The sequence below is a fragment of the Toxotes jaculatrix genome, chromosome 1 (genome assembly GCF_017976425.1).
Source record: "Toxotes jaculatrix isolate fToxJac2 chromosome 1, fToxJac2.pri, whole genome shotgun sequence".
Lineage (NCBI taxonomy): Eukaryota > Metazoa > Chordata > Actinopteri > Toxotidae > Toxotes > Toxotes jaculatrix.
The window spans coordinates 20670029-20684976 of NC_054394.1; the positions used below are offsets into that span (position 1 = coordinate 20670029).

At 40.2% G+C, this 14948-nt stretch overlaps 2 protein-coding genes across 2 annotated transcripts; one reads left to right on the forward strand and one right to left on the reverse strand.

Moving 5' to 3' along the window:
* Nucleotides 1–2828: 2828 nt before the first annotated feature.
* Nucleotides 2829–8230, forward strand: eif3jb (eukaryotic translation initiation factor 3, subunit Jb). Its single transcript, XM_041036255.1, has 8 exons — nt 2829–2938; nt 3086–3174; nt 5209–5266; nt 5390–5496; nt 5615–5711; nt 6330–6500; nt 6616–6689; nt 7014–8230. The coding sequence occupies exons 1-8, from the start codon at nt 2926–2928 to the stop codon at nt 7140–7142; spliced, it is 738 nt and encodes a 245-aa protein (XP_040892189.1). The 5' UTR covers nt 2829–2925; the 3' UTR covers nt 7143–8230.
* On the reverse strand, nt 7876–14684 carry LOC121180649 (cartilage intermediate layer protein, nucleotide pyrophosphohydrolase). The gene is made up of 9 exons (XM_041036243.1): nt 14547–14684; nt 13467–13633; nt 12812–12865; nt 12391–12660; nt 12086–12268; nt 11606–11911; nt 11403–11511; nt 11117–11265; nt 7876–10944 (listed from the first exon to the last, which is right to left on the reverse strand). The coding sequence occupies exons 2-9, from the start codon at nt 13528–13530 to the stop codon at nt 8585–8587; spliced, it is 3495 nt and encodes a 1164-aa protein (XP_040892177.1). The 5' UTR covers nt 13531–13633; nt 14547–14684; the 3' UTR covers nt 7876–8584.
* Between the last annotated feature and the right edge of the window lie 264 nt (nt 14685–14948).

Here is a 14948-nt window from a genome sequence, read left to right on the forward strand (position 1 = left end):
TTTTCTTCATAAAATTCAGTTTATCTTGTGAATGTGAACTGACCTCCCTTAAAGATCTAACCAAAGATGGGTCCCAATTCCATACTATATACTGCAGTATATTATACACAAACATTCATAATCTACTACTTGTAGAGAGCTATCGCAAAATTAAACTATACAAGGAAAAAGCAAAATGTTTTTCCAAAGTTTTAATAATTTATTTTTTGTTTTTTTGTCTGAGATCATCCTGGAGCTGTCTCACCATCATCTGCAATCTCTTTTAATTTTTCTTATCAGCTGTAAGTAACTCCTCTAATTCCTTTGTGTATCAGTGGCATCAGCAGCATACTCAAATAAACAAGCAGACATCTTTGACTGTACTTAAATACCTTATGTGTAGAATTTTTATAGAATTGTAGAATCTTTTTTTATGACAAATTATTTTTGCTCACAGAAAAGTGAGACAGTCCTTCTGTAAACTGGTGCTGTCTATTTGATGATTTCAGCACTGTTCTCAGTGTACCAACAAATGTTTCCAAAGCAAGATGCTTTGCAAATCCTACACATAGGGCTTTTTAATTTTTTTTGTTTTTCATTGTAAATGCAGTTCATTCTCAAAACCATGGTTAGAGTAGTATGTAGTATAGAATTGGGACAAAGTTCAAAACCTCACCTTGAGAGTAATTGTGAAATTCAGATTTGCTTTTTGGGGTGCCATTGTTGCACATTTTATACAAAAAAAAGAAACAAACAATACACTTGAGTTGAGAATTCTTCTATTTATGGTGTAATTCGAATGCACCACAGTGTGTATTATCAACTGATCAACACAGGAAGTGTAGTGAAAGACTCTAAAATTACTTTCAGGGTTTATTTGTCATAATATACAAAGATGGATAAGCTGCAGGGATCATATTATGCATGGCTCTACATTTGTATTGGTTTCACTGTGTTCCTGTAGGGAAGTCACTTGGGCTGGCGCTGAGCCACAGTCCTCTGTGTCTCATACTGGGACTGCTGATTCTGCTGATTGTCCTACCCTGTCCTGACCTGATCTGCCCTGGCACATGACCCCACTCACCCCTGGGGTGGGGAACTGGATCAGGAGACACCTCCTCACCCACACAACCAAGATGATATCACTGATCTGCCCAATACCATACCTTGTTGAAATAAGCAGCACTTCAGGATTTCTATATACTATATTCAGTGAAACTGTAATTTACTATATGCAGTTATCACATTGACACATCAATATTCAGCACTAAACAAACCAAAGGAATAGTTTAATTCAAAGAAGAGAAAGGAAAAAACAAAATATTTTCACAGTATAAACAATATATCCACAAAGTCTAATCAACACCAACACTTGGCCTATTTATTTATTTATTCATATGTATTTTGATAAGCCTGTATGAACCCCTACTGTCCTGATGTGTCCTTCTCAGGGATGTGACGCCATACCCAGAAAAGCAACCCAAACACTTAAAAGACTCAAAAATAGTTATTATACAGTTACAATGAACTAAATACAGTGGTGTTGCAAACCTACAAAGTTATATATTTTTGTGAAATGATATAATATTTTTGTCAGAGTAAGAGCTTTAGTCTTTGCTACATTTATATATCACCCAATTGTATTAGTATTGGTCAACTTCAGTCTATTTTGCTGTGAGTTTTTATTGTTGTGCACACTTTCTGGTGTGATAAATATAGACCTAAATGATTAAAGTGAACCACTTTGCCTCTGATCAACTCTGTCTGTTTTTAACATCCATGTGCACTTAGTGGACTTATAATAAATAATCTCACAATACTTAAATTAATATCTCACACTGGCAATAAGACTATACCATATGATGTTTAAATATGACAGGCTACAGTATGCGGGCATTCAGCTTCCAACAATAAAAGAAAGCTATAGTTGACTTCTTTAATCCATGTTACTAAAAAACTATGTATATTTACAACACTGACATACTTTGTGACAATTATGACATATAAATTTCATGCAAATTCAGATTTTATACTTTTTAATTCAACATTATGGGGTGAGTTAAGTATCAGAACCAGGACAACTAAGTTCGGCAATAGCACTTAACTGGCACTTACCCAGCAGCTGTTATTATATTATTCCAATCTGTAAGTCACATTAAGTGTATGTTCATTACTGTGAAACGTTTTTAGAAACTTTAGATGTTTAGATCCTTATCCATCAAGGAGTACCATCAGGGAGACATCTGATTGGTCTCAAATTCACCCTGAACATGTATTCACAGTTGTGGTACTGATGAAGGCATCCCCATTGTTTTTTTTATTATACCATTTATTATTGTTGTTCTTCCTTTTTATTTTCTTTAATTTTTTTAAAATGAGATTACTTGTGTGAGGTGAGATTTTTGTTTGTTTCAGTTCTGTGTGAACTCTCCAAAACCAAATTCCTGTCAACAAAGTTGAAATTGCAATGAAGTATTGAATCTTGAACAATCTGAGATAGTGTGTTAAGGCTCTAACATTTTAAATAAAAATTATGAAATTCTGAGACAAAAATTGCGACTTTCTTACTAACCAATAATTTTAATTTTTCAATTTTGACTGATTTTGATTGATTAAACAGTAGTCTGGAATATGTGCACTGTCAGTTAACATATACTTTATATACCGTGATGCAAAGGAGACAGCCACTGAACGAAACTCTACTACAAACTCTGTCCTGTGGATTGTCTCATTAACCTAGCCACACCGTATCAAGCGCCCTCCTTGTGTTTACTATTTAATTAAATGCCTGATCAGTGTCATGTTGCTGAAAGTAGTCCAGAGCAGTGAGGGCGTTAGATAAGCCGACAGTGACGTCCAGGAGGTGGGAGCTGTTTCTGAACGTGGCCAGCGGGCTGCAGCACTGACTCCACTGCGAGCCTGTCAAACACAACCAACACAGCCGACATGGCGGACTGGGGTGAGAAACTAAGTTGGGAAGGATAGCTATCTGTGCATCATCCGCTTTGACACAGTCTTAGTTTTACGAGCTTCGCACTCCGTTATTGTCAAACTTGCTTGTTAGATGTGGATTGGCCTAACGGATTTCATGTTGTCGTTTTTACAGACGCTGACAACTTCGAGCCGGAGGAGCCGATTAAAAAGGCGGCAGCGCTGGACAAATGGGAAGGCGAAGACGAAGATGAAGATGTTAAGGTAAATTAACGTGACAAACGCTCGTACAGTCTGTGTTGGGATTTAACGAAGCTAAGGTTTGTCTGATAAACGTCAAGCGAGCGGTGAGTGTGAAGCACCGTCGCTCCGGCTGTGGTGCCATGCTTCACCGTGGTCTCAGGCTGCCTGTCAGTCCCAACCACCTATGTGTTAGCTTTGTGCTAGCTGATGGCTAAGTCATGTGGCTCCAACAGGCAGCCTGTAGTAACTCGAGCTTAGCTAACGGTTAGCTACTATTCGGTTTTTAACTGTCCTGACGTACCGTTACCGCAGTGGATGTCGGCGTACCAGTTAAATTAATGACATTTAACCTGTTTTCTGGAAGCTAGCATTGTTTGGTTTTATTTGAAGCTGACAATCAGCGAAATAATTGCTGGATAACCGGGCTAATTTTGGATAACGTAGCTTGAAGCTAACCTCCTCCCGGGCTACTTAGCTAGCAAAGTCGCTAGCTCCCCGGTCAGCTTGCGTCTAAAATGAGCTTTGCGGTTAGGTAACCTCGACGATAGCGTCGTTAACTTAAGTGGTTTGGAGTAGATGGACAGTGTAGGCGGTTATCTCATCATTGCCCGAGTTTGATTGCATTAAATGACTGTAAGAGATTAACATCCACCATCCTGTCCCGAATTTCCACAGCTTGTGTTTCGTTTAACATGAGGCGGCGTTAGCCTGCTAACCAACTTTAGCCACAATCAGATGAAATCATCATCTGGGTTGATGACTCAACTGAGCCAAAAACTAGGCCTAGAAGTTTCCGACTTTACAACAGGCGTGTGCTGGGAGGCTGGTGGTCAGTTGGTGGTGGTTATTCAGGGGTCTTTTTTTTACCTGAATGTTTACTCGGTCGCTGTCGAGAAAACTCAGATAATTGATCCAGGGAAAGTGCTCGTTGAGGCCTCTTCAATTGTTCAGGTTTCTGTCACATATGGTGCCCATACTATAGAAACTGATGATTTCATGTCCTCCATAGTACAAACTCTCATTTTATTCAGCAAGCAGGGTAAAATGTTTGTGGCAAGCTTGAGACTAACACAGTCAATTGTATTTAGGTATTCTTTTATTTACAGTACACTCAATTACAACAGCTTGCTTGTCAAAACTCAGTGAGTAAAGTGTCTCTGTATTTAAAATTATTTCATCTACACTTAGTATTGAAAATATCTGTTGAGAGATGAATGTAAGAAAGGTCTGTAATTATTGAATGAAATTAAAGGACACGATTTTAAATGATTAACAATGATTATGTGGATATTATTCAAGCGAAGAGTGCAGATCTTTAACTGCTTGTTTGAACTTGGTTTTTGGATCAGTTCCCAGCAGCTGTGCTTTCTTATGGTGGTGTCAAGAAGGGCTGGTATATTTGAAATCATAATCTCAATACAGTGATGTTTCCAGTCGCAAAATATATCATAATACGTAAAATCACTCATAAAGTAATCAAAAAGAAATGAACCATGTTCCCCTGTTGAAATTCAAATCCTGTATGTGTCGCACAAAGACTGAATTTTGTTTGTTTTTAATCACAGCTTGTACAGATTCACCCATCTGACAACAGATATTTGTAGAATAAAAGAATATCATCTGAAATCATCTGATTTCACCAAAATTTGATAAATGAGGTTACTGAATTATCACCCATACCTAGTATAAAGGTGGTTATGGATCTGAATGGACATCCATCATTGCATACTAGTATTGCCTGTTTGCCATAGACTGTACCTACTGTGTAGTTGCTGTGATTTAGGCTGTAAAATCTGAAGGGCTGGAATTAGGACAGTGTGTGTAGAAATGTCTGTGTATGTAAAATTATGCATTCATTTTTTTTTCTTGGCCATTTATCTGATTGTATCTCTATGTTCTTATTATGCAAATGTATTATAGGAACCTTCCAGTATATGACTTTCCAGTCATATACTCATATATATTTTAGAACATTAACTGACATTGTTGGCTAATGCTAATACACAGCTTGCCTGTGATTAATAAATACTAATCTTTTTTTTCTTCAATTCACAGGACAACTGGGATGATGAGGATGAAGAGGAGGAGAAAAAACCAGAGATGAAAAAAACAGGTATGTATTAAACTGGTGTCAGTTTCACAAGAACACAGTTCATTGTATTATATATTAATCAGTGACTAAATTCTGTTTTTCTGCAAAGTTACGTTTTTGTTATTCTGTTATTTCAAACTTCAGAGACGAAGGTTTCTGAAAAGAAAAAGTTGAGTGAGAAGATCAAAGAGAAAGAAAACCGGTTAAAGAAAAAACAACAGGAGCTGAAGGAAGCAGAGCTGCAGGATAAAGTGAGTTTTCTTTTTTCAGATAGCTTTAGCAGTTTTCTCTATAATACACAAAACTGTTGTCTCCTCTTTCATCTCTAATGTTTTAATTTTGACTTTGCGGCATCATCTTTTATTACAGCAAGCAGAGCTCACTCCTGAAGAACAACTCGAAGAGAAGTTAAGAGTGAAGAAATTACAGGAAGCCGCAGACTTGGAGCTAGCAAAAGACGCTTTTGGTGAGATGGGATTAGCTGGCAGGAAAAAAAAAGTTTATTAGTCTTTCACAATACACAGTACTTTACTTTTTGTGTACACAGAACTGTACAACTAATGCCTACCATTTTATGTTTAATTTGTGCTTGGATCGCTTGTTTGCTTCCTTGGTTTCTTCTGCTTTTCAAAGACAGATACCTTGTTGTTCATACTGTAGCTGCAACATATTGCAATTCATGATTCATGCTATTATTACAAAAGGTTTAGATGAAAAATTATTTTACTCTGTAAGTTTTAGTTTTGTAATTATTGTATATCTAAAGAAATCCTTAGTGTTCGCACAGTTTGTTGCTTGATACCATCTGACATTTTTCAGTAGGATTGTTCCAGGCCCTCATACTATAGATAATAAACTGTTGTTAAACCAGAGCAACTTCAGCATGCTCTGACAGGTTGACATAAATCAAGTGTGTGTACACTATTTGGTCTGTAGCCGGACAGATACTGGATTTTTGAGACCAGTTTTCTGTTAATTCTGTAATTTCAGCACCCTCAAAATTTTGCTATGATTTACACTCTTGAGCTTGATTTTTGGTGTCATTAGAAGAAACATTGAATTGCTTTTCTAATATTTTTTTCAGGTGTCAGCAGCACTTCAAACAGTGTCACTGGGATTGATGCCATGTGTCCGTCCTCCAAAGAAGACTTCACAGAGTTTGAAAAATTGCTGAAAGAAAAGATATCCCAGTTTGAAAAATCTGTGCATTATTCAAGTTTCTTGGATTCATTGTTTCGGGAACTCTGTATTTCATGTAAGCCCAGCATCTTTTGCACTTATTTTTACTTAACAACACTAATTATTACACATATTCATGATTTCCATCAAAGCAGGCTTGACCAGTAATAATTTTCTTCTCTCTCTTACAGTGGAAGTAGATGACTTGAAGAAAATCAGTAATTCCCTGTCAGTCCTACTAAGTGAAAAACAGAAACAAGAAAAAGTGAGTGACTGCATGCTTGTGTTCTGGTATTTTCTGTTGGATTAAATCAGATTTACAGTTCATATTCAGCAGGGGGTGCTGTTCACCTTGCGTAGGTACCAGTTTGTTCTGTAGTGCTCGTGTGGTTTCTACACTCAGTCTAAACTAACACTGATATATTTGTTAATTCAAGTGTAATATGTAACATGCCAGTTAACGAGCTGAATATACATGAATAATTTAGTTTGTTGCATCGTTTAGCCAGCTTAAGTTAGAAAGTGGTATGCATATGTGTATTCATATGTAATTTATATTGTTTTAAGTGACTATTGTTTGCCTTTTCAGCAAAACAAAGGAAAGAAGAAGAAGAAAGGGGTCATAGCTGGAGGTGGTTTGAAAGCACAGATGAGAGATGACCTTGACTATGCAGAGTTTGATGGTGGCTACGCCCAAGACTATGAGGACTTCATGTGACACTGGCTCTATCACCACTGCCCTTTCCCCCTCCTGACCCTCAGAAATGCAGCTGTACCTTCTCATGCTGTCCAGTGCCATCCTGGAAAATCTGAACTATGTGTTGCCCCCTTCATTTTGCTTCAATGACCAGAGGGACTATACCAGGGAGCATCCAGTCTCACCAACTCTTTATGTTCATACATATGGAATTGCCTTTTCTCTGTCTCATTCAGCCTCGACTCACACACACATAATCATGTAGTATCTGTTGGGTGACCCAGCTTCAGTGGAGAATACACTATAACTGCTGTTGTCTGAGTTTTGTGGGGCTCATTTTTTATTAAATGTTGCTCCAGTCAAAATGTCAGATACAGTATTGCAGTTACAAGTGTAGTGACATAGAAACACAAGGTTCTATGCAAATTCTTTAACCAGAATGTCATGTATATATTATAGGTCTCACTTACCTGTGGATGTTTCTCTTACAGGAAAGTATATAGTATCTATAACTTTGGTTGCCAAATGCAGAACAATTATTCAGTACATTATTCATCTTTATCTCTGGAAAGGTTGCATTGTGGGTGATTTTGAGACTGATGCAACATGTAAGTAGTAGTTGTAATTTTACAGAGAGCACATGACATTCATTGTAAGATAAAAGGGATAGACAAGTATAATAAATGTGACTTTAAAACCTCACAGCCATTCTCTTGATACATCTCTGGAATATCCTTGAAAATTTGGAGCAAAGAGTGCTTATAGGTATTTTTTGTGCATGACAAAAAATATAATTTACTAATTTGATTTATACTAATGCAGAAAAAAGTATGGATCAGGCAAGTGGATTAACTTGCTACAACTGGTCTCCTAATCATTGCTTCTGCAGGCTTGTATCAAGTGTGATGAGGAGCGGGGGCTCATGGGCTTCACCCCACCATGTCTTCATATGGGCTACAGTTAGTTGAAAGGGGCATATTCTCCTTTTCTTTTCTAGCAATTGACCAGTTTCAATGTTACATGGACAATTGGATACATTACAATGTGGAAGATACAGCATCTGCAGTGTTTTATAAGCATCTAATTTAATAAATCACTGGTCAAAATGATATGTTGTGTTTCTGTCTCTGTTTACACCATCATTGAAATAATCTTAAATGTAATAGCGCAGCACTCACTGATTACTGATTTTTAAAGGCACGTGTAATAAATACTCTATTTACACTTTCAAGTAAATATTTACCACAGTACATTTGAAAATATAAAGAGACAGAAAAACAATGCAACTATTCTTTGGGAAGAAGCTGCAAGAAATAGGCCCATCTTTGTTACATTTGTTTAGGTCACTTAATTTGAAAAAAAAAATCATGTTTGTATCAAAACTTTTATCAACTTTAACATTATCCACTTATCTCCATCGTAGGTATTCATTTGGTCTCCATGTTGACCTTCAGTGTTGTTATTTAACTTTTGGCTCCTGTGCGTCTTCCTGTAGGATTTCTGGTGCTACGCCTACGACTGCTGCGAGGTGCATTGGCCCTCTGCCGGCGCCGGTTCTGCCTGCCTTCTCCTCTCACCACACTCGTTACTGTCTGACCTTGAGAACTCTGCAGGGCCTGGAAGACACTCTGGCGTGTCACTTCACGATCCCCACAGGTAAATGTCAGTGCCACGCCCTCGTTGCTCTTCATAACACGAGATGTACCGTCAGAAGAGCCATCAAAGCAGCGTCCAAGTGCAATCTCTTTGGCTGTGCGGGGATCCTGGTCTGTCACTGTGTAAATTCCGTAGTTATGGCCCAGAGGGTCAAGAGGCGCTAGCATGGTGAACTCATTGGTGTCGTTGTTGACGGCTAGAGGCAGGTGGTTGACCAGATACTCCTGAAGCATTGTGTTGACGTGGTCTCTCTTACAGCTTCCTTGTGGAATCACCTTAACCAGGGTACGATCGACACGTTCCTGATCATACAGCATCCCACTGCACTTGAACTCCAAGCACACAGCTGACACAGTTGTCTGGTCCATGTCACGGATGCTGCGTGTGTCTCGGAGGCCATACAGCTGGCCCACTGTCTTGGGATGGGTGCCACCCATGTTGCGGGACCGCACATTTATCTCATGCGGGCTATTGATTTTGACTTTAATATAGCAAGCCCGGTATTCCATGGGCTTGGGCCACCAGCTCAGGTAATCCTCCGTCCAGCTCATGGGGTCATCTTCATTGAACGGCACTGTGTTGTAATCATAGCGGTCTCCTTCCACTCTCGAGAAACGGAAGTGTGCTGCACTGAATGGGGCCTCCTCACATTCTTTCAGTTTCTCAAATGCATACACTGGTCCGTTGCCTTCCTCGGCTGTGTTGGCACTTGGTTTTGCCACATTGATGCTGAATGCGGTTTTCTTCAACTGGGGGTCTTCATGATCAGATCGCCTGTAGTTCAGTTTACCCAGGTAAGGTTGGGGAACTCCAACAAGGTTGGGATTGAGTTTGGGAGCAGAAGGGACAGCCTCTAGTTCCTCCCCTCCAAGGTTGGCCATGACATAGGCAGAGTAGGCGTCAGCTTTTTGTTCATCACAGAAGGCAGGAAGACAGGCGCCATTGGGGCCAGTGACAACGCTGTCAAATCGGCCCCAGGCACGTGGGTTAGAGGAGTAGCCAGCTGTGGGCTCCATGTTTATGAGACTCACCACAACTCCCTCCACCTGCTCACTGGGCATAAATCGCTCACTGCGGAAGGCCCTCACTTTCACATAACACCTTCGGTTCTCGGGGACATCCAGGTTAAATAGCCGTCTCTCTCTGATCTCCATGTTTCCGATCAGAAAGGTTCTCTCCTCCCTTTTGCCTCTTCTTTTCTTCTCCACCTGCAGACTTCCCTCTTCCTCCCACAGGCCAGTATCGGGGTTCAGTGACCACAGTTTCATGGTGTTGAGGTGCTCATGCATCTTCACCTGAGCAGAATCCAGGAACACATTCACTTCACCTGCGTTCAGGGGCTCATTGTTTTCCTCACCCCTGAAGTCAACTGAGAACATACCATAGGTTCTCAGTGGCAGGGTATCTCCTTCATCTCCTACAAAATTTAGATCACTTTGAGCTGCAGCAGCTGTGGAGACGTCTCTTGGGTCAAGAAACGTTACACTAGCGCTGACATTACCCATGAAGACTTCTCCATTCTCCTTATAGAAGGAATGGGGAGGAATCTGGATCTGAACCATTGCCTCCTGGCCATCCACCTCCCCAAGCTCCAGAGTATTGGTTTCTGTGGAGCTGATGGTGACAGGAGCTTTTTTCCTTAGAAGTTTGATCTCGTGATAAACAGCCCCTCCTTTGGTGTTGAATGGAAGTACCTTTGTGGTATTGACAAATTTTTGCATGTTGTCCACAAAAGTCAGGACTAGCCTCTCTGTGTTTGGAGGGACCTGGATGGAGAAGGTACCTTTGTAGCCTGTACGGCTTATTCTGACCCCATTCATAAAGATATGGCCAAACCTCATTGGCTCACCGTTGTCTGCAGCAATGGCTCTACCGTGCACAATAGCCTTGGTGTCCACACATTTCTGGCAGCCACACTCAGTCACCACCATGGTGGGCAGTTGGTAGCCCTGGCATGTTAGCTGTCTCTCCTCCATCTTTTTCACACCACAGCAGTAGGCCACTTTGTCTTTACATCTGATGCCATTGTCCTGCTGCCCAGCACATGTGCTTGAGGGGCACTTGCCCACATCATAGTAGAACGAGTCTGTGCTGTTTTGGTAGCAGTCATGTGGAAGACGGATGAGGTGGGATTCGGGCTTGGGGTTACATGAATTCTCATTTCTACCTGTGTTTGAGATGCAGAAATCAAAATGTTGATTTAGTTTGATCATGTGTGCCATCTTTTAAAGTAAAATTCAGTATGTACTCCATTGATTTTATTCTACTTAATGCTAACAAAGTCTGTTCTTTCACATTCGTGCCTATTTAATATGTTTATCAATTTATAGAGAACACACCTAAGACTTTAAGAGTAGCTGGTTTGGTCTTAATAACCCCAGATGGACCACTTGCTCGGCAGTAGTACTCCCCAGCCTGTTCAGGATGTAGATCTTTCAGGACCAAAGTGCTCTCAGACTGATTCTCCACAAGACTGTTGTTATGAAACCTGTTGCACAGTAGGAAAGACAGGCAGCAGAAATGAAGGAAAATATTTCAGAAATAAATAAGAAATATATCACATTTTTAAATTAATAAAACATGAAATGATTCTTTGGGAGTCTAAAGTTGTGCGGTCTGTCCTACCATTGGTACTTGTCTGGCTGTGGTGTTCCTGCCACTTTGCAGCAGAAGGCAGCAGTTTGTCCCTGCCTCCTGGCCTTGCTCTCAGGGTTGCTCAACACATGAAGCTTCTCTGACAAATGACAATTGGAGATAAAATAACATATTACCCTATATATAACTGTTATAAAATATTTTTTCTGTAAATCCACAGACATCTATTGTACCTGTTCTTTTCAGCTGGACACTGAGGACTGAGGTGTGTTCAGCGCTATGGGGCACAACAATGTTAAGGGTGGCATGACCCTGCAGGCTGACTGTCAGTGTGGTGTTTCCATCAGGACAGATACCAGGGATGCGGAAATGTCCATTGTGGTCAGTAAGGGTAAGGAGCTTGCCATATCGAAGGATGGTAGCCCCTTCAGCAGTGAGACCTCCAGCACCACGTACAGAACCCAACAGGATGTGCTCTTCACACATACATGCGTCACACTCAGCATTCACCCTCCCCATCTCACACTGTAAGAAACAATCTAAAGAATAGAATAAAACAAATACAGAGTTTAGTGGTTCACAGGTTAGCTATTCCTTTTTGCAAAATTGTTGTCAATCAGTTGATATAAATGTATAAATATCAGTTGAGGTTATGCTAATCATATGAGGTAATGCTAAACTGCAGAAGAGTCTGTCCAACTGACTACACTCACCAGTCTTTGGGCATTCAGGTCCATTGCAAGCTTTCTCTTCTACTGTAGATCCATTGCAAGGCAGTGAGCGAGATTTGCAGTTTCTGGAGCGAAGTTGGACTCCCACTTCACCGCAGAGGGCAGTACATGGGCTCCAGTCTGACCACGGGCCCCAGGTACCCTGAATGTTCACACTGGTACTTGCTGGAAAGAAAAACATGAATAATGCTCAAGCTTTTGAGGTACAGGACTTAAGAGCGCAGGATTTTACACTGAGACCAAATTTTGATGCCTTGATGGATATCAAAGATGTTACGAGACCAAACCTTTGGGGCAGAGGAAGCGGACTGCATAGTTGGAGCAGTTGCGTTCGGGACCTTGCTCCTCATTGAGGCACCAGAAGCCCACAGTGGGGTCTGCATGGACTTTCTCCCCAGTTTCACGGGCTGGGACCCATTCGGTGGTTCTGGCTTCGATTGCCCGTGGAGTCTCACACACTCGGGCACGGTAATAGAAGCGAATGGCTTCCAGCTGCTCATAGTCTCCGCGACCTCCAGGGTGATCAACATTGAACCACGTTGTCCATTCATAGTTTTCTAGAGACATAGAGAGTACATGGCCTGAAAAGCACCTCATGCTTACTGTGCTCAGCATATCTACCATAAGTTAGGAATAGGACTAAACCAACAAAAATAGTTTACACTTTTTGAATACATATTTTTTTTAGAATTTCAGAACAAAAGTTACCATCAGAGTGGTAAACAGCAGGACCAGACTCTTTGCTGTCCCTTCTCCATGATCCTGCAACAGACAAATCAAAGCACATGTTCAATGTCTTAACTGTATCTCACATGATTTGTGTGCCACGTGTTCATACCTGTACATTCATATCTGGCAATGTGCTTTAGTTACTACTCCAAATGTTGTTTTCTTGAAAGGAACATTGAAAGTGTGCGAATTGCATTTTACATAAACATGAAATCAAACAATAGTGATTGGGCAGCCAGTCTTCTGTCTGATGTGCCGTTCTTGGTATATATTTTTGTTTTAACTATATGTGTGCTGGGTGAGACACGTCAAAGACAAATACATATTGACTTGTGAACCAAAAAAGTTTTCTGATTCTGCAATAAATCAATATTTACTGTAATGTTAATCTTGAGTACAATGTACCCACCAGCAGGTATGTATGTAAGAGCTGTGCTTTGAAAATGAAACTTCATATGAGTGCAGCTATGTGGATAACAGTGATTTAGGAAACATGGCAATTTAGTTTGAGTATAAATTTGCAAACAGGAACATACTTTCAGCTATAAAAACAACTAGTGCAAATTTGTCATTTCTCAGCCTGTCTCCAGTCTCATTCTGTTGCAGAGTCGCAGCATCTTTGTGAGAGACCAACCTCTAGCAGTAACAACAGTGGCTGCTGTGATTCCCAGGATGAGGACAAGACGCCTCAGTGACATTTTCACTCTCTGTTGCTATGCCTGGCCCTTGAACTTTCACCTCTGGAAATGTGGGTTTCACACCAGGAACTCAAAAGAAGATAGATTCCAGCAGCAGAAAGTCCTGGTGGTAAGATAATGATAAAACATGGTGAAGGAACATAACAGGAACCAATGATCCATGTTTTCAGTGTAGCAGTTTAATTTTGTTTTACACACTTACCGTACACACTTGTACATATGAGACAATTACACAAAAAAACTACGACAGATACTTATATGGAGTTTTAGTGTTAAACGTTAATGAAGCAAATACAACAACAGTTTCTATCAAGAACAAAAAAATGTGTCTTTAAGGATATGTTCCGTGCTTTTTGTCTTTGAGGTTTTAGGGTGAAAAAACATGGCTGGACAGAGCCCCCCGCTCAGATTACACATCTGTGTTAGCCATCACCATTCGTCAGGGGAACATTCAAACATTTCTGCATCCACTGACGAAACACTGGCAACATAATCCAAACACCCACACACACACACACACAATGCAAGATTTATATTTGTACACTGGCAGAATTGTACACAGCAGACTAATTAGTCACCTTTGCTTTTAAGGTGAAAGAACAGAGAGAATATTGACAAAATAATTAATACATTCATTGAGTTTGGACAGGAAGAGTTACATGCAATAGGTTAGAGTGCAGTGTAATCTAATAGAGGCCATTAGTGGATATGCAAGTTACCAACAGTGATCTGAAATAAAGACTAAAGTGATTTAAATTGCAAATGATAGTACTATTCAAATCACAGGCTCTCTAATTAGAACGAACTGTCCACTTTCTGGAACATAGTTCAACTTAAACCACTAAAGCAGTTGATGCAGTTTATTACAGTACTGATACTGTTTTTAATCATGCATACAATATCCATTGAGTTACATTGAGATTGCTAAATTCCTTCCTCTGCCTGTATAATTTAAAGTACATAGTTTGCAGCTTGATATGGAAAAAAAAAACTTATTTATCAGTTTTTTTCCTTACCTTCTTGTTGAGTTCACAATCCTGTTTTATTTTTCGAGAGGAATGCCCTTCTTTACTCTTTCTCTCTTTTTTCTGCCTCACATTTCTGTCCACCACGTCTGCTCTTCACTCTGGTTCAACAAACTCCTTCACTGTCTCTTTTATACCGCTCTGCCTCCAGCACCCCTGCCTCTCCTCCCTCCTCTCTCAGCAGTGTGCCACAGTGTCCTCTCATTACACCATTATCCTTATAATTTATCACCTTCATTGTACAACCATGACACGCAGTGGTTATTAAATAGTGCTACATATGAAAGAGGGCCAGTCAGGGGGTCTGAGTAACAAATGCTGGTGTTAATAAATCGACTCCCCTGTGTTCAAGATCAATGCTGATTGAGTCAAACTGGGTATTTGTCTTCTCCT

What these genes read in the sequence shown, in the direction of transcription:
- eif3jb (XM_041036255.1), top strand. An exon ending in TCGGGAACTCTGTATTTCAT is followed by an intron (nt 6,501 to 6,615) that starts GTAAGCCCAGCA and finishes TCTCTCTTACAG; the next exon opens with TGGAAGTAGATGACTTGAAG. An exon ending in AAAAACAGAAACAAGAAAAA is followed by an intron (nt 6,690 to 7,013) that starts GTGAGTGACTGC and finishes TTGCCTTTTCAG; the next exon opens with CAAAACAAAGGAAAGAAGAA.
- LOC121180649 (XM_041036243.1), bottom strand. Translation starts at nt 13,530, where the DNA reads ATGTCACTGAGGCGTCTTGTCCTCATCCTGGGAATCACAGCAGCCACT. An exon ending in CACTGTTGTTACTGCTAGAG is followed by an intron (nt 12,866 to 13,466) that starts GTTGGTCTCTCA and finishes TGTCTGTTGCAG; the next exon opens with GATCATGGAGAAGGGACAGC. An exon ending in CCGCTTCCTCTGCCCCAAAG is followed by an intron (nt 12,269 to 12,390) that starts GTTTGGTCTCGT and finishes TTTTCTTTCCAG; the next exon opens with CAAGTACCAGTGTGAACATT.